At 44.9% G+C, this 22,242-nt stretch overlaps 1 protein-coding gene across 2 annotated transcripts in view; it reads left to right on the top strand.

Moving 5' to 3' along the window:
• The window catches only part of WNT2 (Wnt family member 2), a 39,716-nt gene extending 17,721 nt beyond the window's left edge, over positions 1-21,995 (top strand). The window contains 2 exon segments of one of the 2 annotated variants that reach the window (NM_001242738.1): positions 2,540-2,804; positions 20,917-21,995. In NM_001242738.1, the coding sequence (NP_001229667.1) occupies positions 2,540-2,804; positions 20,917-21,146 (495 nt within the window). In that variant the 3' untranslated portion in view covers positions 21,147-21,995. 2 annotated transcript variants of the gene reach the window in all.
• Positions 21,996-22,242: the final 247 nt, after the last annotated feature.

Below are 22,242 nucleotides of genomic sequence, written 5' to 3'. Positions count from 1 at the left end.
ATCACAAGCTCCTCGAGAGTAGGAATTGCATCTACTTACTCCACTGTACTCTCCCAAGCCCTTAATATCCTGCTGTCCATATGGTAAGCTCTCAATAAATACCATTATTATTACTACAGTTCTTATTTTGGTATTTGTTAAGCCCTTACTATGTGTCAAGCACTGTCCTAAGCAGTGGGATAAATATAAGTTAATCAGGTTGGACACAGTCCCTGTCCCTCATGGGGCTCGTAGTCTAAGTAGGAGAGAGAACAGGCATTGAATCCCCATTTTACATCAGAACAGAGAAGTTTCATGACTTGCCCAAGGTCACACAGCAGGCAACTGGCTGAGTTGGCATAGGAATCCAGTGCTTCTGACTCCCAGGCCTGCGCTCTTTCTGCTAAGCCACACGGCTCCATTGCTTGATTACTAGTGACTGATTATGATTTGATTGAGATTTGAGTGGGAGAAGAGCAGACTGTGGGCTCTTGGAAGTTGGGTGGAAGCGTGATATGCCAGAATCAGGTGGTTGGCGCAAGGACAGCTGAAACAGAGTCCCGTGGGCCATTAATTCCAAATCTCCAGGGAATCCCCAAATCAAAGCAGGGATCTCAGTTTAAATTTAAAATGAAAAGAAGTGGCAATGGTCAGCTGTGTTTCTCTAGCAGAAGAAGACTAAAATCTAGTTCCCACTAAAACATTTCTCAGGAGAGGACCAAAAATTGAAAAAAAATTCCAAATCAGCTAAGCAAATTAGTATAGACTCGGGCAAAATAAGGGCAAGTGGAAAGGAAACTAGCCCCTGAGGCCAAAATAAATTTGTAAAACATGGCCATTTGGCATTCTTACACAATTTTCTAAGCATGTTTATTCATTAAACCTGTCCATTCAGTGTAATTGCTTTTATGCAGGTATACATAAAATACAAATTCCAGAAATATGATAACCCAGGAAACTGTAATCTTGTATTTTATGTAGTACTGGTAAGCTTACAGTTAACCATCTTGCATCCAACTCCACTTCCCTCAAAAGGCACACTTTTCTCCCATGAACAGAACTCTGTAGTAGGTCGCTTTCCAGGCTCCTGAGAGTAATCTTCCAGGGGTCAAAAGTTTAAGCACCCAAGGTCAAAGTTTTAAGCATTAGATCAAAAATAAGTACCAAAGGATTTAACAATTAAGCAATTAAAATCCTACTGTGATGTATTTATAGGTCAATTAATGATCCCCCACCCCCAAGGGGCTAAACACTGAGGAGGATCTTAAGCCTTAGTCTTTAAAAAACAGGAAGGCTTCAAAAGTTGTCTTTGGCATACTGATAAACTTCGATTTTGAAGTTCCAGAGGAGAAAACAAGTCAATAAGCATTCCTGGAATACAAGCTCTGGATTATGTGCTTAGTGCTTAAAGAATAGAGATTGTCCTGGTCCTCAAACTCCTTTAGAGTCTGATGAGAGAGAGATCAGGGCCATAAGCAACTCACACCCCCTGATCCAGGGAACCACAATAACAACGAGGGTGTACTGGGAGGGAAGGCTAGTTATTTTGTTGATTGGAGAGTGGTTGGCATTAATAGTAATAATAATAATAGCTCTGATATTTGTTCATCAGGAATGATGAATGGTTAAAACACAACCCAGACAAATAGACAAAATAAAAACCAAATCGGTAGGGTGCTATATCTAGAGAAAAAGAATTTCATTCATTCATTCATTCAATAGTATTTATTGAGCACTTGCTTACTATGTGCAGAGCACTGTACTAAGCACTTGGAATGTACAAATCGGTAACAGAATTTCAGGCTTTTCATGTCTCAGAGTCCAAGATGCAGGTAGCCACAGCAGTCACTGCAGCAGCCACCAGTCTTCCTGGGGTTTTGTGCTCAATAAATAGCATCACTACTATTAATTAATTCTTTCATTCATTCAATCATTTATTGAGAGCTTACTGTGTGCAAAGCACTGTAATAAGCATTTTTGGGAGAGTACAATGCAACAGTAAACAGACACATTCCCTGCCCCCAATGAGCTTACAGTCTACTCGTCCTCAACAGGTTTGAATGCCAAAGAGGATGACTTGTTGAAAGTAAATTTATTATTTAAATGGCTTATGGGGAATAAGATGTGATGCCTTGGTTTTTGTTGACACATAATGTGTTTAATAGTAAGGGGAGTGGCAACAGTGAAATTCATTTCTTGATCCCTACCTTAAATGGATAAAATGACTCTTCAGAGAAGTTAAAGACCAGAGACAAAGGTATTTTCTCATAATTTAACAAGAAAGCTGAATTGTGTGTATATGCTTGTGAGTAAAACAGAAATCCAATAGAGAAAACAATGCTAAATTCTTGGATTGGAGAGAATATCTGAAGAAAATCCCAAAGAGATGGGAATCATCCTCATTTGTGGGGATGGGCTATACAGTTCCAGTGGATGTTGCTAGAGCTGGAGGCTTCTGGGCCAACTCCAAAATTAAGGGAAGGGAAGAGAGACTGTCAGATAAACAAAACCTCTTTCACTTCCTTTTCTCCTCTTTATATTTCACCCTCTTTTCCGATAGGCCGTCAAGCGGTTCCTGAAGCAAGAGTGTAAATGCCATGGGGTGAGTGGATCCTGTACTCTGAGGACCTGTTGGCTCGCCATGGCGGACTTTAGGAAAACAGGAGATTATCTGTGGAGAAAATACAACGGGGCCATTCAGGTGGTCATGAATCAAGATGGGACCGGCTTCACCGTGGCAAACAAGAGGTTCAAGAAACCAACCAAAAATGACTTAGTGTATTTTGAGAACTCTCCAGACTACTGTATCAAGGACCGGGATGCAGGTAAGGAAGACACACCTTACCTATCCATCTTTATTTAAAATATTCTAGTCAGGGTATCCCAAGAGGTCAGGAATGAATTGCCATAGTGATTTCACTTTCAACAGAAATGTCTCTTCATAAGGCTGATGAGAAGAAAATGTCTGTCAAAGATCCTGAATCCCAGAAGGCTAATTAGCAATTATCTAAACTACCCTCCTTCTGTAACAACTCTGGTTCTAAACTTGAAAATCCAACAAGTTCACCGGATGTTCGCCTTTGGGGAATTGGAGGCTATCCAGCATTGCTGCTTCTCTTCCATGCCAGTGCTTTTCAAACTTGTTTGAGATTTCCACAAATGATAGAGCCTTCCCATTTAGAACATAAGACAAGCCTTGGCCCTGACTTTACAGTCACTTTTTCACTGGAACACAGCACGAGCAGGTCACTAATCATTAAAGAAAGACAATTGTGCCTGCCCAACCTACAAATTTTCCTTTCAAATGCTTGAATTGACTGAACACCATCTCAAGTTTACAAGCTTTCCCCTTCCCTCTTGATAACCAGGAGAAAGTAAGAGGAAGAAGAAAGGGGAGAGAAAGGTGGTGTTAATGTCCCCTGACATTTCAAGTAGCCTAAATTACAAGTTCCAGAATACAGTGGGGTGTTAACTGGGCAGACCCCCAAGCCTATTCAAGCCTAACTATGGACTTTTAAAGAGTGCAAGAGTAACATAGAGATTATGGCAGGGAGGCTGACCAATCTAAATGGGACAGTTGAAATTCCCAGGAATCTGTATAGTTTTCTAAAATTGTCCAGGACTGGGCTATGAAAGCTGGTATCATCCCAGCTCCCTAGGTGCATATGCCCAGACTTTACCTGGACTGTGTCTGTGACATATTACTTAAACAGAGAGGCTTAAACCGTATTGCTGGTCTGGCTTGTCACTCTTCTTTCATCCTGAAATCAGTGGTGACTCCACCAGTGGGGAGAAGGGCTGTGCTCGGAGATGATGATCAACATCTCTGGATTCTCCTACCCAGTGGAAAGATGTATTCTGAAGCACCACCACAGGGATGAGAACCACCCAGAGAAGGACACTGCCCCACGATAGCAGCTTGTAAACTTTATGTATCATCAACAACAGTAGTATTTATCAAGCACTTGAGAGAATACAATACAACGGAGTAGGCAGATGCTTTCCCTTCCCACAACGATCAGTGATTCACAGTCCTTAGTGGTAATAATAATAATATTTGTAAAGTTCTTACTGTGTGTTAAGTATAATATTAAGTGCTGGGATAGATACAAGATAAGCAGGTTGGACTCAGTCCCTGTCCCTCATAGTGCTGACAGTCTAAATAAGAGGGAGAACGGGTATCTAATTCTGCTTTTACAGAGAAGTTTGAATGACTAATCCAAGGACTCACATCAGGCAAGTAGCAGACCTGGTGTGGAACCCAGGTCCTCTGACTAGCAAGCCCGTCCTCCTTCTACAGGGCTATGCTGCACTGGTAGAAATGGTCTCTCTAATGGCCATGCTTTGGATTTATAAAATGCCTTTAGTCTGAGAAGTGCAAAATCTCTCACCTTACAGTCTATCTCTATCTACTAATCCCTTAAATCCAGCTGAATTCTCTCAGTGCCTTTCTCCCTAGTTGAGAGTTAGGTGTCCAGCTGAATTCTCTCAGTGCCTTTCTCTGTAGTTGAGAATTAGGTGTCTTTGGAAGTGACAAAAGTTCTTTCAGGCAGGAAATTTCATTTCAAATCACTAAATAGGAACTAGGGAGTTTGTCAGTCATAAAATATTTTAAAAGAGTTTCCTCAAATTTCAGTGCCAAGCAAAATTTATTACCATTTCTGGCTTGCTTTTTGCTAACATAAGGCAGTGGACCTCAACAATTAATCTGGACATGTCATTTCTGTGGAAATCCTGAATATCTCAAGTTTGTGCTCTTCTTCACAAACACTGTGGGGGGAAATAGAATGGGAGGAGAAGAATGGTGAAAAGGGCCCAGAAAAGGGTGATAGCATCCTAGTCTGTCCTTATGACAAGATCCAGAATGCTGAGGCACCAAACTACTATAGAGATGCTCTATATTTCTTCAGAAGTGCAATTTCTACCTTTGGGTACCCATAGAAGTAGATGTTCTGAGAACTGTGACTTAAGATCAGAAGTCAGACCTAAGGGTTCAAGAGGCAGTTGCTGACCAAGCTGTACAAAGTTAAAACATCTTAAGGTGCTAGAGTTATTTGCCTCTCAGTTGCCTGCAGAAAATCCTCCAAGTCTAATGGGAGAACAGACTCGTACTGAGAAAATCCTTTGGCAGAAGAGCCGGAGAGTCAGTCAGTGAGGCAGTCAATTGTATTTATTGAGCACATACTGTGTGTGGAGCACTGTACTAAACACTGGGGAGAGTACACTATAACAATAAACAGACACATTCCCTGACCACAGTGAGCTTACAGTGTCTAAAGGGAGTGACAGACATTAATATAAATAAATTACAGAAATGTATATAAGTCAAGGACTTAATTGTCAAACACAAGCTCTGCTCCTAGAGAATAAGCAGTGGGTATTTCTATTTTCAGGCCCTCAAGCAGCAAGGACCGCCCCACCAATTCAGCCTAGGATGTAAGTTCCTTGTGGCCAGGGAATATGTCTACCAACTCTGTTGTACTGTAACCTCCCGAGTGTTTAGTACAGTGCTTTGCACACAGGTAGTGCTCAATAAGTACAATTGAATGAATAAATGAATGAGAAAATTGAAACACCAAGGAAGAAGGAGAGAAAATACTTATAACAGATCATCAAGTTCAATGTTCAGAAATGGAAAATGAATGCAACCTCTTGGGAGGTATTGCCTAGGATCAGTCCACCAGGAAGATGGGCCTGGCAGTCAGAGGACCTGGGTTCTAATGCCGGCTCTGCCACTGTCTGCTCTGTGGCCATGGACAAGTCACTTCACTTCTCTGTGCCTCAGTTCTCTCATCTGAAAAATGGGGATTCAATAATACTTGTTTTCCCTCGTACCTAGAATGTGAGCCCCGTGTGGGACCTGATGATCTTGAATCTACCCCAGTGCTTAATAGAGTACTTGGCACACGGTAAGCTCCTAACAAATGCCATGATTGTTAATGGGACACTAGGAGTCCCTCTTTCTGAATCCTCTTGCTGTCCAAAAAGAACAGAGGAAGAGAGGGCTGGAAGCAGCAAATAGAGAAGTCTGAACCTGTTTATCCCCATGTTTGCCCATTTTACAGCTGACCATCCTGATTTTTTTTTAATGGTGTTTGTTAAGCGCTTACTAGGTGCCAGTCACTGTACTAAGCGCTGGGATGGATACAAGCAAATCAGATTGAACACAGCCCTGTCCCACATGGGGCTCACAGCTTTAATCCCCATTTTACAGATGAGATAACTGAGACATAGAGGAATTAAGTGATTTGCCCGAGGTCACACGGCAGACAAGTGGAGGATCTGGGATTAGAACCCTGGTCCTTCTAACTCACAAGCCTGTGCTCTATCTACTGTGCCACGCTACTTCTCAATTCAAGTCTTGAATCACCTGGGGACACAGATGTGGCCCACCTGGAAAGGAAACTCGTTCACATCTCATCAGGAAAGAACCCGACGAAATTTCCAAAGGCACCTAATGTGAGGATAGCTTCGGCACTGCCACAGCTTCAGCTCAAATGCTCACAGAAAATGAACAGTCCTTGTTACTGGCCTTCCTCGTGGATATGGGAGAGGCAGAGGGATGGTGAGTAATAGATTCCCCTTCCTCTTCTTTTTGAATAGGAGAAATACCCTCTGTTTACAGTCAGTCAGTGGTATTTTCTGAGCAGCTACAGTGTGTTGAGCCCTGTACTAAGCAGTTGGAAAAGGACAAGTGAGGAGCAGAGTAGGCCTAATGGATAGAGCAAGGGACTGGGAGTCAGAAGGACCTGGGTTCTAATCCCAGCTCCGCCACTTGTCTGCTGGGTGGCCTGGGTTAAGTAATTTAACTTCTCTGTGCCTCACTTATCTCATCTGGAAAATGGGGATTAAGACTCTGTGGGACATGTACTGTGTCCAACTTGATTAGCTTGTATCTACCCCAGGGCTTAGTACAGTGTCTGGCACACAGTGACAAATACCATTTATTTTAAAAAAAGGGAAAATGGCCCCTGCCCACAAGGAACTTACAATTGGAATATTTTTCCAGAATGGACCCAAGGCAGACATTTCTAAAGACATGGCCTGAAATTCCCAAATGAGGGAAAATCATTAACACTAAATCTCAACAACTAACTCAGTTCCCAGGCTCACCTCGGTCCCAGGAACACCTTGTGCTGTTCAAACCACACTGTTTGCAGCCCTGCTTTCCTGCTTCTTTGTGCCCCGGTTCTCAGGAGTTGGGTAAAATCATGAAAAGGGAATAGAGAAAGACCACACATCTGTGAACCAGAAAATCATAGCACTCCATGCCAAAATATCACACCTAATCTGGTGTAAACCCATTCTGTTTTAATAAACCACAGTACTGGGGATTTGGCATCATGTTTCATCAAGCTGGGATATACAGATGCCTTCCAGTGGGGATTTGGGCCTCTACAAAATACCTCAAAGCAGAGAGGATATCAGAGTAAATGCAGCAGGCATTTTCAGAGCCTAAAAGGAGGTTTCATGCCTAGCAATCAATCAATAGATGGTATTTATTGAACACTTACTGTGTGCAGAACACGGTACTGAGTCATTAGCTCCTCACTAGATTGATCTTTGAGTGTAGGGATTGTGTCTACCAACTCTGTCATAGTATGTACTCTCCTAAGTGCCTAGCACAGTGCTCTGCAAACAGAAAGCAGTGTGGCCTAGTGGATAGAGCATGGGTCTGGGAGTCAGAGGGGGATCTGGGTTCTAATCCCAACTTTGCCACTTTTCTGTGGCCTGACCTTGGGCAAGTCATTCCACTTCTCTGTGCCTCAGTTATCTCATCTGTAAAATGAGAGATTAAGACTGTGAGCCCCATATGGGAAAGGCACTTTATCCAATCTCATTAGCATGTATCTAAACTAGTGCTTGACACATAGTGATTAACAAATACTATTATTACTATTATTATTTTATTATCTGCCCCAGTGCTTAGGAGAGTACCTGGAATAAAGTAAGTGCTTAGTAAATACCCTTTAAAAAAAAAAGGTGAGCAGTTGCCCCGCTGACAGTGCGATTGTAGCCAACAGGTGCTATCTACCCTTTCCTTCCCTCAACTTAGGTAGGGTCCCAAACAGTGTGCTGACCTGGAGTGAAGAGGGTGGGGAAACTCTCGGAACACCCCCGCTGTAGGGGTTCTACCTAAGGTAATTATAATAACTGTGTACATGTTAAGCATTTACTATGTACCAGGCACTCTTTTAAGCCCTGGGGTAGAATCAAGATAATCCGATCCAGTAAAATCCCTCTCCCATCCAGAACTCACAGTCTCGGCTGGAGCGAGAAGAGGTATTTAATCCTTATGTTCTTGATGAGGAAACTGAGGTTCAGAAAAGTCAAGCGATTTGCCTAAAGTCACACAGCGAGCAAGTGGAGGAGCTGGTTCTAGAATTTAGGTCTCTTGACTTCCAGTCCTGAGCTCTTTCCACTAGGCTGCACTCTTTTTCATGGTGCAGGGAATTCAACTTCTCTTCCTAATTCCTTGCTCATTCTTTCTATAATCAGGAGAGAAGAAACATTTATTATTGAAGAGACTCTCCTCTTATTCCTCTGCCCTTTTCTTACTAGTTTGGATAAGCTAGCAGAGAAAACAACTGACCCTGTTGCTTAGCAGAATGCCCAACACCCAGGCTTTTAAATGGTCTGAGAGATCTTAAAGGACAGCATTCAAGCAGCAGGTAGGCATCCCTCTGGGTTACAGAGCTGGGAAAAAGAAGATGGCTTCTTTCACACCCTCCCCATCTTAGACCATCCAGCCTCCCTTCATCATACCGATGATGCACAGATTTGAAGTCACCATTTTACCTCACCTGGATTCCAGCCAATTTGACATACCTAGTTTGTCCTCCCTAGTTTGCTCTTTAACTGTCAGCTGCAGCATGATTGAACTCATCCAGAACGGGGGCTTGGGAGTCAGAGGTCATGGGTTCGAATCCCTGCTCCACCACCTGTCAGCTGGGTGACTGTGGGCAAGTCACAACTTCTCTGTGCCTCAGTTCCCTCATCTGTAAAATGGAGATTAACTGTGAGCCTCACGTGGGACAACCTAATTACCCCGTATCTCCCCCAGTGCTTAGAACAGTGCTCTGCACATAGTAAGCGCTTAACAAATACCAACATTATTATGAACTCCATGAAAGTGTAAGCTTCTTGAGGGATCATGTCTACTGGCTCTATAGTACTCTCTCGAGCACTTAGTACAGTGGTGTGAGGGTAAATGACACTTCATTTACAAAAGCTACTCCCACCCTTTTTCCAGAGAGACATCTTCATCAACTAATTGTATTTTTTGAGCACTCATTCTTTGCAAAACATTGAACTAAGTGCTTGGGAAAGTATGGTGTAACAGAGCCGGTAGACCCGTTCCCTGCCTGTAGTGAGAGTGTATCTTTCAAAATGCCCCAAAGAGACCCCACCATATGCTACAAATGGTGTAACAGTAATAATTAAGGTACTTGTTAAATGCTTACTGTGTTCCAAGCACTGTTCTAAGCGCTGGGGTAGCTACAAGTTGATCAGGTTGGACACAGTTCCCTGTCCCATATGGGACTCACACTCTTAGTTCCCATTTTACAGCCGAGGTAACTGAGGCACAGAGAAGTCAAGTGACTTACCCAAGATCACTCGGCAGACGTATGGTGGAGCTGGGATTAGAAACCAGGTCCTTCTGACTCCCAGGCCTGTGCTCTATCCACTAAGCCATGGAATCCCATCATCCCTGTTTTGCAAAAGTGCTGGCACCAGTACAATGGGTATGATGTGGGCTGCTCTCTTCACACCAGTATCTGTATATTTTTTGTGAGGATTCTCTGGGCAAATGAGAGCAAAAACATGTCAAAGTTCAAAGTAGGGGATACAGCATGCTGCTGGTCTCTTTATCTGCTACCACCTGAACCTCTGTTTTAAGAAGGATGTTATCCCACAGAAAGAATTGGTAAGGACCTAGATTAAGGAGAACGAAGTCTTTGATTTACGGGCTGCCAGATCCTGGAGTGATATGGAAAACATCCTGAACTCTGATCATCAGAAGAATTCAATCCTGGCAGTGCCACTGACTTGGTTTGGGACTTGGAAGAGGATTCTTGGTATCCGTGGCTAAATATCCACTGTCCCAACTTTCACTTGGTATTTATGGATCTGATCAAAGATTAATAATAATTATTATGGTATTTGTTAAGTGCTTACTTTGTGCCTGTGCCAGGCTAAGCGCTGGGGTGGATACAAGCGAATTAGGTTGGACACAGTACCTGTTCCACGTGGGGCTCACAGTCTCAATTCCCCTTGTACAAATGAGGTAACTGAAGTACAGAGAAGTGAAATGACTTGCCCAAGGCGGCACAGCAGACAAGTGGCAGAGCCAGGATTAAAAATCATAACTTTCTGATTCCCAAGCCTGTGCCTTATCCACTATACTTCGCTGCAGCTCCTGCACTTAGGCAGAGTGTTCCTGCACTTGACCACAGACGATCCCCTCGAGCCCCAATTTAGTGCCATCCATTTCCTCTGGGACTGGAGGAATTTTAAGAGGGGAGAATGATCAGGTCCCTGCTCTCAAGGAGTTCACAATCGTGGAAGAGCCCAGGATTTGCAGCTACCACTGAAATGATGCTTTTGATTCAAGAAGCAGTTTGGCCCAGTGGAAAGAGCACTGGCCTGGAAGCCAGAGGACCCGGATTCTAATCCCGGCTCTGCCGATCACTTGCTGTTTGACCGTGGGCAAGTCTCTTAAATACTCTGTATCTCAGTTTCCCCAACTATAAAATGGGGATTAAATGCCTGTTCCCCCTCCTACTTAGACTGCGAGCCCCATAAGGGACAGGGACTTTGTTTCTACCCAAGCACTTGGAACAGTACTTGACACAAAGTAAGCGCTTAACAAATAATAATAATATTAAATTTTTTATTTAGTTTCTCTGCAGCTAAAATTAACACAGGGTGACAAGGGATATGAAACAGTTTACGGGTGGAATTGAAGTTGGAGAGTCATTCCTTCTCCTTTTTGTTAGATGCTGAGATCTCCAGGTGCTAAATCCAGCCCTTGTTGGAGACTAGGCCAACAAATTAGTTATTTATTCCTAGTTAAAGTTCTTCCCTTCCCTGTTCTGGAGGTGATGGGTCAGGAAGCTTTTATTTCAAGGATGCTGATTGTCAGCTGCTCCATCAGCCTGTATGAAGGGGAATATCTTGGGCTGCTGGATTCAGTCGCTGCCTGAACATTTATAGGCCATTTTAAATGACCAGAACCTCAATGTCTTTTAAGTCTCATAGAGTATGATAGCTGAGTCCCAGTTTAAAAAAAAAAATGCAGCATCAAAACTGCCAGCCCTAAGTAGTAGCAGTAGTAATAGTATTTATTAAGTGCTTTCTGTGATCAGAGCACTGCCCCAAACCCTGGGAGAGAATAAGCTAGGTGCTTGGTATATGGTGCGATTTACTAGGATTTCTTATAAGTTGCCTGATATTGGAGAACTGGTTCATTTATTCAATCGTATTTATTGAGCGCTTACTGTGTGCAGAGCACTGTACTAAGCACTTGCAAAGTACAGTTCAGCAACAAAGAAAATCCCTGCCCACAACTGGCTCTTCTGAACTGAATCTGGAGACTTCAGTCGAGGTTCCTGGATTATATCTAAAAGCAAATTTCCCGGCTTCAATTTAAAGTAATTTTTTTATGGTATTTAAGTGCTTACTATGTGTCACCCACTGTTCTAAGCCCTGGGGTAGGTACAAGTTAATCAGACTGAATGTGATTCAGGTCTCTCGTGGGGCTCACAGTCAACACAGGAGGGAGAAAAGGTGTTGAATACTCATTTTGCAGCTGAGGAAATGGAAGCACAGAGAAGGTAAGTGACTTGCCCTAAGTCATGCGGCAGGTCATAGAGTAATTCATAGATGCCTCCTGTTTTAAACCCTGAAAGGTACCAGTGAACCAAATAATTTGCTTCTGTGAAACTTTCTCCTATTAGAAAGAGACTACTATGCTGATTTTCTCTTTTCATTCACAAAAAAAGAGGAGAGGTTTGATGCCGAATCAATTAGTCAATCGGTGGAGTTTACTGAGCACTTACTAGGTGCAGAGCACTATACAAATCACTTGGGAGAGTACAGCACAAAGAGTTGATAGACGTGATCCCTGCCCTCAGGGCTCTGAACAAATTTCCCCAGTCTCCCACTGGACCTGATCCATCTGCTGAACCAGAACCATCCTGGGAGGGTGACAGAAATGAACAAATCTGTCAGCGGCTCCTCATCCTCTTCGGAATACTCAGATCAGGTGTCTTTGTTCTGGATTCATTATACGCTGTCGTGCAAATACGCATACGTGACGTGTGAGATTATTTTTATTTTCCCTCAGAGTAAATCACGGATAAGATCTCTTATGGAATGTCCTGCAAGAGACATCGCATCACTAAATGTCTGTTTTCTGAAAGTTAAATTCCAAAATATTTTCTGAATCAAAAATTGAAATGGAATGGCTTATCCCAGATGGCTATACTCTGCTAAGGTCAAAGTATACTGCATTTACCTCAGTCCTCTAGGGGCACGTCCAGTAGCTAGGGGTTTTCCCTGACTCCTTTAAGCATTGTCAAGCACTAAATGGTATGGATGCTAAATAACGTGATTCCTCGGTATGGATTTGAGGTAGATCCACAAAAATGTTTCCGTTAGTTCCCCTTTACGAAGATTCCCCCGATCAAATCAGCCTTAGTTGCAAGCATTTCAAATATACCCCAAGTGCTAATATTTAAATTGTCCATCGTAAGTCATTTTGAGGAATATCAAGCTCAAAACACAGACTTCTGTGAAAGATAAATGGCAGAAAAACATGGACCATTCATTCATCTTCTTCCAGCCTTCAAATGGAGGATAAAAGCCGTAACCTCTCACCTATAAATACACCCTCCCGCCTCCCATCACCCAGACAGTAAGATTAGACGGAGACAACAGAGTGCAGGTGACATTTGACAGACTAAATACTTCATCAAATTCGAGGTAAGATCTCGAGCACAGGACACACTGAGATGGCTGTTCTCTTGGCTGTTTTTATCTGCCTTGGTTATTGCCTCGGGCATCTGCCAATCAGGAGGAACCTTTTAAGTGGGTGATCAGTTCATCTCTAAACAGAGGAATGCCGCTTATCCCCTCCAGAGAGTGTCTGCACCTAATCCCAGAGCGTTATGGACTTCCTGATGTGAGAGGTTGACCGGAGGCCGGGGTCATCTTAGGGTCTCCTTACCAGTGCCAAGAAACAAGCAGAACAACCTCTTCTCCAGTCAAGTTCAAGAGACAAATTGAGACGAACAGTTGTTTTACTTGTTCCCCGTTGAAAGAGGGATACCTGCCTGACAGCTATGTGGCCAAGGCTGGATATGAGCTATCAGGTATCAGGTTCATTTCACACAAACCCCATTACCACAAATGGTGCTCAGAACCACTTGAAACCTAATCTCCAACAGGGTTATGACAGATTTGCGTGCTAGGCAGTTAGTTGGAAGAGAGTTGCCAAAGCTTGTAGATTGCATCCCATCGGTCAGGTTCAAATAATACCCAAGTCAGAGCGGGGACAGGGAGAGGAGGAAAATGATGAAAGTTTGGGTGGGATTCATGTAGGGCAAGGAGGAGAAATTCCAAGTCATTTTGTAGGCCGGGACCTCGAGGCTGTTATCTAAGGAAGGGCTGGGCGGTGGATTTTGCTGCAGAATGATTTTAGAGTTGTTGGAACACATGACTTAGAAAAATATACAAACACTGTTCTTCCCAGCACTTTCTTTGAGATAAGGAGGCATCAAGCCAGAAGATGGGACCACTGGGTTCTGACCTCTACTCCGGGACTAGCTAACTGGCTAACCTTGGGCTTCTCTGCTTCCCTACTCCAGCTTGCAAAAGCGGGTATTGCGGTAGGATTTATGCACATTGAATAGAAATTCAGGCCATATGGAAGGTTTGGTAGCAGGTTGTATGTTAATACATGACTATTAACCAAATAGTTTGTATGGCAAGCAGTATTCTATTACTCCAAAATAAAGCCAATTGGATTTTAGATGAATCTTTTAAAGCTAATGCTGAGAAAGGAAAAATGATTTTGCATAGCCAAAATATACTCTCTCCTTGTCTAATCTTCCATCTCTTTATCTGCCTTGGACTTTGAGCTTATGTTTATAATAATTGTGGTATTTGTTGAAGGCTTAGTTTTTAAGAGGCATTGTACTAAGTGCTGGGGTAGATATAAGCAAATCAGGGTCCTACAGGCTCAATCTCCATTTTACAGATGAGGTAACTGAGGCACAGAGAAGTGAAGTGACTTGCCCAAGGTCACATAGACAAGTGGTTGAGCCCGGTTTGGAACCCATGGCCTTCTGACTCCCAGGGCTGTGCATGTGCGTGTGTGTATCTTTGTGTGTGTGTGTGCTGGCGAATGCATGCCCTGTCTCTGTGTGATTATGCATCTTCTGAGTGTCTGACTGTGGCTATTTCATTATTGCCTTGCTCCTCGCTCCATCTCATGAAGAACTTTCATTGTAAAAAGGAGAGGAAGGAGGGATAGAAGTGGTTCTGTTGTTTTTTCTGTTACTTGGCACTCTTTTTCCTTTCTGGAACTTAAGGGCAAGGAGATACTTTATTTGTTGGCCTGCTGGTGCCCCACTGGAATAATGAGACCAGAATCTTGGTGGTCTACGGGGTGGGTCTTGCAGAGGGCAAGACTGAAAATGAGGGGAGGACAGAAAGGAAGAGGGTAAAATAGTCTCACAAATGAAGAAAGAAGGACAGAGAGTTGGAGAAAAAAAGGGGGGGACAAGGAAGCGGAAGGAAAAGGAGAAAAGTGGAAGAAGGGAATAGAGCAAGAGGGAAACGGGGGTGACTCACGGGTTCCTGCCTTTTATTGCCACTGCTGCACTTCCATCATTCACCTAAGCAGAGCAGTGGTGAAGTGGGGAGGTAGTGAGGTTGGGGAAGTATGGGATGGAGGTGGTGATGGGGTGGGCAGGGGTGGTGGAAGTGTCAGTCTTTCTTTAGAAAGAGATGCCAGTGGGGTCTCATGCTGGTGAGAAGGTTGTCCTGTTTGAAGAAATGCTACCCCGGGGTCCATAGCCAAGAGAATCCAGAGGTGAGGTCTTTGAGAAAACGAGCTCCCAGGTGGGTGGGCTCATTGGTGAGAGGGTGAAAGGAACCAGTACCACAATTATTTGTTAAGTGCTTACTATGTTCCAAACACTGTACTAAGCACTTGGGGAGATGAAAGCTAATTAGATTGGACACCATCTCTGTCCCCCATGGGACTCACAGTCCTTATTATTATTATTATTGTTATTATTATGTTGACCATCAGGTGGGGACAGCATCCTGTACAAACTCCTCAGCCCCAAGTAGTATATATGGGACAGCACACTCAACAAAGCATCGGGAAGGCTCAGAGAGGGTGTACTGTATCTCCCAAGAAGCAGTGTGGCTTAGTGCATAAGGAACAGGCCTGGGAATCAGAAGGACATGGGTTCTAATTCCAGCTCCACCATTTATCCGCCGTGTGACCTTGGGAAAGTCACTTCATTTCTCTGAGCCTTGGTTACTTCATCTGGAAAATGGAGATTAAGACTGTGAGCCCCTTGTGGGCATGGACCTAATTATCTTGCATCTACCCCAATTCTTAGTAAAGTGCCTGGCACCTAGTAAGCCCCTAACAAATACCATAAAGAGTGTTTAGACAGTGCTCGGCACAGTGTCCTTTAATACTGGTGATGGTCTTCATCATCAGTAGTATTTATTGAGCACTTACTCTGTACAGAGCACTGTACTGAGAGCTTGGGAAGTACAATAAAGTAATTGTGGTACTTGTTAAGCACTTACAATATGCCCGGCACTGTTCTAAACTCAGGGGTAGGTGCAAGTCAATCAGGTTGAAAACTGTTCCTGTCCCGCATGAGCTCACAGTCTAAGCTGGAGGGAAGCCCTGATCCCTACCCTCAAGAAGCTTACAGTCTAGAAGTTTACAATCCCTAACATCAATTACAGCTAGGAGGAAGAAGGAAGAGGGAGAAGGAGGAGGGAGTCTGTCTCTGAGTTGCCGCTTCTGATGATGATGTTCTGTACTCTCCTGTGTGCTTAGAGAGTGCTCTGCACATAGTAAGTGCTCATTAAATAACATTGATGACTGATGACCATTGAAGATCATAAGGAGGATACTTTTGTTGGTGTGGCCGATAAAGGATCACCAACCTGACTGGTGGTAGGTTTTCTCCAGGTTTTGTTGTCAAATCAAACCCCTCATGCTGATGCTATCCAGGAACGAGTTTTCTTCTGCATCCACATATTAAGAATAATAATGGTATTTATTAAAAACTTATTAGGTGCCAAGTACTGTACTAATCACAGAGTTGGATGGAGTAGATGCAGATTGAAAAACAGTGCTTGTCTCTCATGGAATACATAGTCTAATGAGGAGGGGAACAGGTATTGAATCCCCATTTTTCAGATGAGGAAACTGAGGCACAAATTAGTTAAATGACCTACCCAGTCGCACAGCAAGAATGGGCCCGGGAGTCAGAAGGACCTGGATTCTAATCCTGGCTCTGCCACTTGTCTGCTGTCTGACCTTGGACAAGTCACTTCACTTCCTCTCTGCCTCAGTTAACTCACCTGTAAAATGGGGACTGATTGTGAGTCCCATGTGGGACATGAACTGTGACCAACCTAATTAGCTTGTATTTACCCCAACCCTAGTACAGTGCCTGGCACAGAGTAAATACTTAATAAATGCCATTAATAAAAAAAGTGGCAGAGCCAGGATAGGACCCAGGTCTTCTGACTCCCAGGCTTGTGAGCTCTTTCCATTTCGAGGTCCCCTGAGGCCTCCTGAAATGTGAAATATATACTACCAGTAACACCTATTTGAGGTGGGGGCTATTATTATTGCCCCAATGTAAGTGACATCCCCAGAAGACAGGCGGGTCGAGGAAGACTAGATCCCTCCCAGAGTGGCTATTAATTAGCCAGCTTGGGGGGGTGGTGCTCCACATTTCACTGTTTCATCAGAGCAGATGCGGTGGGCTGTGCTCCTCCCCAGAGATTCTCCTGGCCAAACCAATTTAGACTATGGATTCATTCTGCACAGGAAGGAAAGTCAGGACTGCCCTACCCTTTCCCTTTGTTCCTGATTCGTAGAAAACTTTACCTCCTGCATTTGGAGATCAGACTTGGGAGAACTAGCTTTGGGTGCTGTTGCCTCGGAAGGAAGTTGAAATGACCAGTTGAGTGTCTGTGTCCAACCCGATTAGCTGATACCCCCCGCAGCACTTAGTACTGTGCCTGGTACGTAGTAAGTACTTAATAACTATCATAATTATTATTATTCCCACATTGGAGGATCTGTACTCTGGAAAGCTCCTGTCCATCATCACCTTTCTAGGCCATAATTGTGTTCTGGCTGTTCTCTCCAAAGAGAGCGGGATGGTTTCCGAGAAACCGTGTGTCCAGCTGCTTGACCTTCACCCTAGCCTCCTCTTCTTGCAGATTCCACTGCTGGAGATTTAGTTTGCGTCCCACAGCCACCCCTGAATTAGGCCCTTGAAAACTTTGGCTTCTTTTGTCCGTCCCTCTCTCCCTGAAGAGTTTTTTATGGCTTGAGCTTGTCGTGTATCAAAACAGCCTGAAAGCCAGATGTTCACATTTGGGAGTTTCCACCTCTGGACCATTATAGTTGTGCTGCCTGCCTGTAGTGTATTAGATTGTGGTTTAATCAAGAAAAGGAGAAGTACAGAGGAAGGGTTTGAAGGTTTATTTTAGTGATAAGTTAGGTATGGGACTTTGGGTTGTTTTTTTGTATTGCTTGGTCTGGCCTACCCCGACATTGGCAAAGAATCCAGTGAAAAGGAAATAAGATTCAAAAAGGCTTAAGTGTGTTCATTATTGTGACAAGCGTTTGGAAGTTGGAAGTGCTTAATCGGGCAGATGGAGTGCAAATTGGAGCTAGAGATGTCAAGCCTCGGTTGGGAGTTGCATCCCGTAAACCTGGGGAAAGGACGGTCTGTCCCAGTATAAGGACCTTTCCAAGCTGTAAATTACTGAGCTCTGCGTGAACAGCCACGACCAACGAACAAATGTTTCAAGTGGAAACAACTGAATGTGCAACTGCACTAGGCCAGTCCATGTTCATTCGGGGTGGCCAGGTGGAGAGAGCCACCTCTGGGAGTCAGGAGATCTGGATCCTAGTCCCGGCTCTGCCACTGACCTGTTGTATGGCCTTGAGCAAGGCCATTAGCCTCCCTGGGCTTCACTTTCCTCATCAGCGAAATAATAATAGTAATATTTGTTAAGCACAAGCTATAGTAATAACTGTGGTATTTGTTATAATAATAATATTAGTATTTGTTAAGTGCTCACTATGAACGAAGCACTGTTCTAAGCGCTGGGGAGGATACAAGGTAATCAGGCTGTCCCATGTGGGGCTCACAGACTCAATTCCCATTTTACAGATGAGGTAACCGAGGCACAGAGAAGTTAAGTGCCTTGCCCCAAATCACCCAGCTGACAAGTGGCGGAGCCGGGATTAGAACCCATTACCTCTGACTCCCAGCCCGTGTTCTTTCCACTGAGCCACGCTACTTGTTAAATCCTTACTGTATGCCAAGCACTGTGCTAAGGGCATAAGATACCTGCTCTATATTTACCCCAGTGTATAGCGCATAGTAAACCCTTGATAAAAGTAATAGCAACATTTGTGGCATATGTTAAGTGCTTACTGTGCCAAGCACTGTACTAAACGCTGGGGTAGGTACATGATAATCAGATCAGACACAGTCCCTGTTCCACATGGGGCTCATAAGCTCAGAGGGAGGGAGAAGAGGTATTTAATCTCCATTATCCATTTGAGGGAACTGAGGTACAGCGAAGTGAAGTGACTTGTGCCAAGTCACACGGGAGAGGCAGGGCTGGGATTAGAACCCAGGTCATCCGACTCTCAGGCTCATGCTCTTTCCAGTAGGCCACGCTGCTTTACCGTGATGATTATAATTGCCAAACCTTATTCAGCGGCCACGTGCCCGACGTATAGATGGGCACTCTTCTCAGAAGGTGCTCTGAGGGTTTCTGATGGGACAGAGAAATGGAACCGAGCACACACATTCCATCGGTCTGGGGAAAAATGGCCCCTTGTGATGGAACATGCAGTTCCTCCCTCTGGGATATTTTTGAGTACACAGTCCAACAGAAGTTGTGAACTTCTGCAATTTTAGCATCAAAATAGGCTAGGTCTTGCCTTGGTACAAGTTCCAGAAAAACCCCAGGTTGGGTTTGAAAAGGCAAATCAGGCCCTTGATGCTGATTACAAAGACCTGGGCCATTTATGCTTGCTGTGTGTTGGATGCAGGTGATACCTAACCAGTCTTATGGTTGTGAATGAACTCTTGGAAGGATGATGGAAAGAGGACGTAGCCTGGGCCTTGAAGACTCTCTTGACTCCTTGGTTGATTGATCGATTGATTGAGGGAGGGGTGCCTGAAGGGATCATCATCCTCATCCTCAGTGGTATTTATTGAGCGTTTACCATGTGCAGAACGATTTACTAAGTGCTTGGGAGAGTACAACAGAGTTAGTAGACATGTTCCTGCTCACAGTGAACTTACATTCAAGAAGGGGAGACAGATATTAATATAAATAATTTAACAATCAATTGCATTTATTGAGTGTTTACTGTGTGCAGAACACTGTATTAAGTGCTTGGGAGAGTACAATATAAGGGAGTTGGTAGACATGTTCGTGGCTCAGTGGAAAGAGCCTGGGCTTTGGAGTCAGAGGTCATGGGTTCGACTCCCGGCTCTGCCTCTTGTCAGCTGTGTGACTGTGGGCAAGTCACTTAACTTCTCTGTGCCTCAGTTACCTCATCTGTAAATTGGGGATTAACTGTGAACCTCACCTGATTACCCTGTATCTACCCCAGTGCTTAGAACAGTGCTCTGCACATAGTAAGCGCTTAACAAATACCAACATGTTCCCCGCCCGCAGTGAGCTTACAGTTAAGAGCGGGAGACAGACATTAATGTAAATAGATAACATATCAATCAATCCCATCTGTTGAGCACTTACTGGGTGCAGAACACTGTACTAAGTGCTTAGGAGAGGTCAAAATAACAGAGTTGGTAGACACACTCCCTGTCCACAACGAGCTTGCAGTCTAGTAGAGAATAAATTGTGATATATCATTTATAGATGTTTCTGTTCCCTGATAGCTAGTTCCAGGGGATCCCAGCAGGTCTTAGCATTTTGACCTTTGGTCAGGAAGGGCTGGCCGATTCCGGGATCCCCTTCTTCTAGTGGAGCAGTGTGGTATAGTGGACAGAGCACGGGCCTGGGAGTCAGAAGGACCTGGGTTCTATTCCCAGCTCCGCCACTTGTCGGCTGTGTGACCCTGGGCCAGTCACTTCACTTCTCTGTGCCTCAGTTCTCTCATCTATAAAATGGGGACTAAGACTGGAAGCCCCACATAGGATAGGGCCTGCCTCCAAACTGATGAGTCTGTATCTACCCCAGTGCTTAGAACAGTGCTTGACACAGTAATCGCTTAACAAACACCACCGTTATTATTAAAGTCACTCTTAATCTCTGTGGATCAGGCCCAAATTTGTGACGACTGCTTTGTCGGCGTTTCTGCCTCCCGTTAACCTCCAGCTCCCTTCCTGGCTTCTCTGTACCTCAGTTTCCCAAATGTATAATGGAGATTAAATACCTGTTCTCCCTCCCTCTGAGTTTGTGAGCCCCATAAGGGGCAGGGACTTGTCTGATCTGATTATCGTTTATCTTCCCCAGTGCTTAGTACAGTGCTCGGCCTATAGTAATTGCCTCACATACACCAGTAGTATTGTGGTTATTTTTATCAAGTGATTACTATATGCTATGCCCTGGGGTGAATAGATTCCCTGTATCGGTAAAACTCTCCCGCCTTCTCTCCCTCAGGCTCCCTAGGGACGGCGGGCCGGGTGTGCAACCTGACGTCCCGCGGCATGGACAGCTGCGAGGTCATGTGCTGCGGGAGGGGCTACGACACGGCCCGCGTCACCAGGATGACCAAGTGCGAGTGCAAGTTCCACTGGTGCTGCGCCGTCCGCTGCCAGGACTGCCTGGAAGCCCTCGACGTGCACACGTGCAAAGCCCCCAGCAGCGCCAGCGAGGGCGCCCCCACATGACAGCCTCGGGCCCCGCCTGCGGACACACTGGACTCCTCGCTTCCCTCCAGGCCGTCTCTCCCCAGGCGTGCGGTGGACTCGGACCCGGCCCGCCGCTGCCCGCTCCCCTGCTGGACACCGACCTGCCATAGTCGCTCTCATCCGCGTCCCCTCCGACGGACGGTCCAAGGCTGGAACTCCTCTGGGGGCCGAGCTGGGGGATGATGGGATTCGGAGCCGACATCTCTCCCCGTCTGGCTTCCCCAACCCCACGGAGGGAGCCTCGGCACCACGGAGAGGACCATTCGGTGCGAGCGAGCCTCCCCGCCTCCCCCGCCGTTCACCGCTACATGGTTTTGTCCCATCTCACGCATGCCTCCTCGAAGAGGGAGAGAGAAGAGAGCAGTACCTTGCGGAGAACTACCGACTGGCTCTCTGAAAGCCCACCAGTTTTCTGTCTCATCGGGGGATTTTCGCAAAAACCAGAACCAACCACTAATTGGTAATTGCCCAGATAGGATGGGTTGGGATAAACCCGGGGTTGGAAAAATGAGCCTTTCCGGTGGAAATCGCATGCGATGTTAACATCTGATGCAATGAGGTGGGGTAAATGTATGCCCTGGTTCGGTTGCCTGGTGAATCCTAACTAGTGGCTGTTGTCCGTGGATTTGGAGGAATATCGAAATGCCTTGGACACAAGGAATTGTTCTTTCAGGTTTAAAGCACCTAAACGTGGAGACCTCCGAGGGGATTTTCAAAGCAGTGTCTACCGTACTCCGGTTAAGGTAACCGTGGAGCAAGAGAATTTGGAAGACGGGGTGGCGGTTCTGGGCAGAAGAGCAGAAGAACGGGGATCGGTGTCTACTTCAGAATAGCAACCCTGATCCTGGCACTTTTTCATCGGAGGAGTCGAGAATGGTATCGCCTGGGGCGATGAGGCCTGCTCGCTTAAATGCTGGCAACAGGCTTTCCACAGCTGACTCAGACATGGCAGCAATCTTTAGTAGAAGCAGATTTAAAATGGAAGTAGGCCACCAGCAGAGCTACAGAGCACCTCGTAATATCGACCGTGCCTCGAGTGCAGCGTCAAGACCAGTCACATTTTAATCATATTCAT

This window comes from Ornithorhynchus anatinus, chromosome 10 (genome assembly GCF_004115215.2).
Source record: "Ornithorhynchus anatinus isolate Pmale09 chromosome 10, mOrnAna1.pri.v4, whole genome shotgun sequence".
Taxonomy (NCBI): domain Eukaryota; kingdom Metazoa; phylum Chordata; class Mammalia; order Monotremata; family Ornithorhynchidae; genus Ornithorhynchus; species Ornithorhynchus anatinus.
The sequence above is the reverse complement of the archived record's forward strand: the minus strand, read 5'-3'. Positions and strand labels throughout refer to the sequence as shown.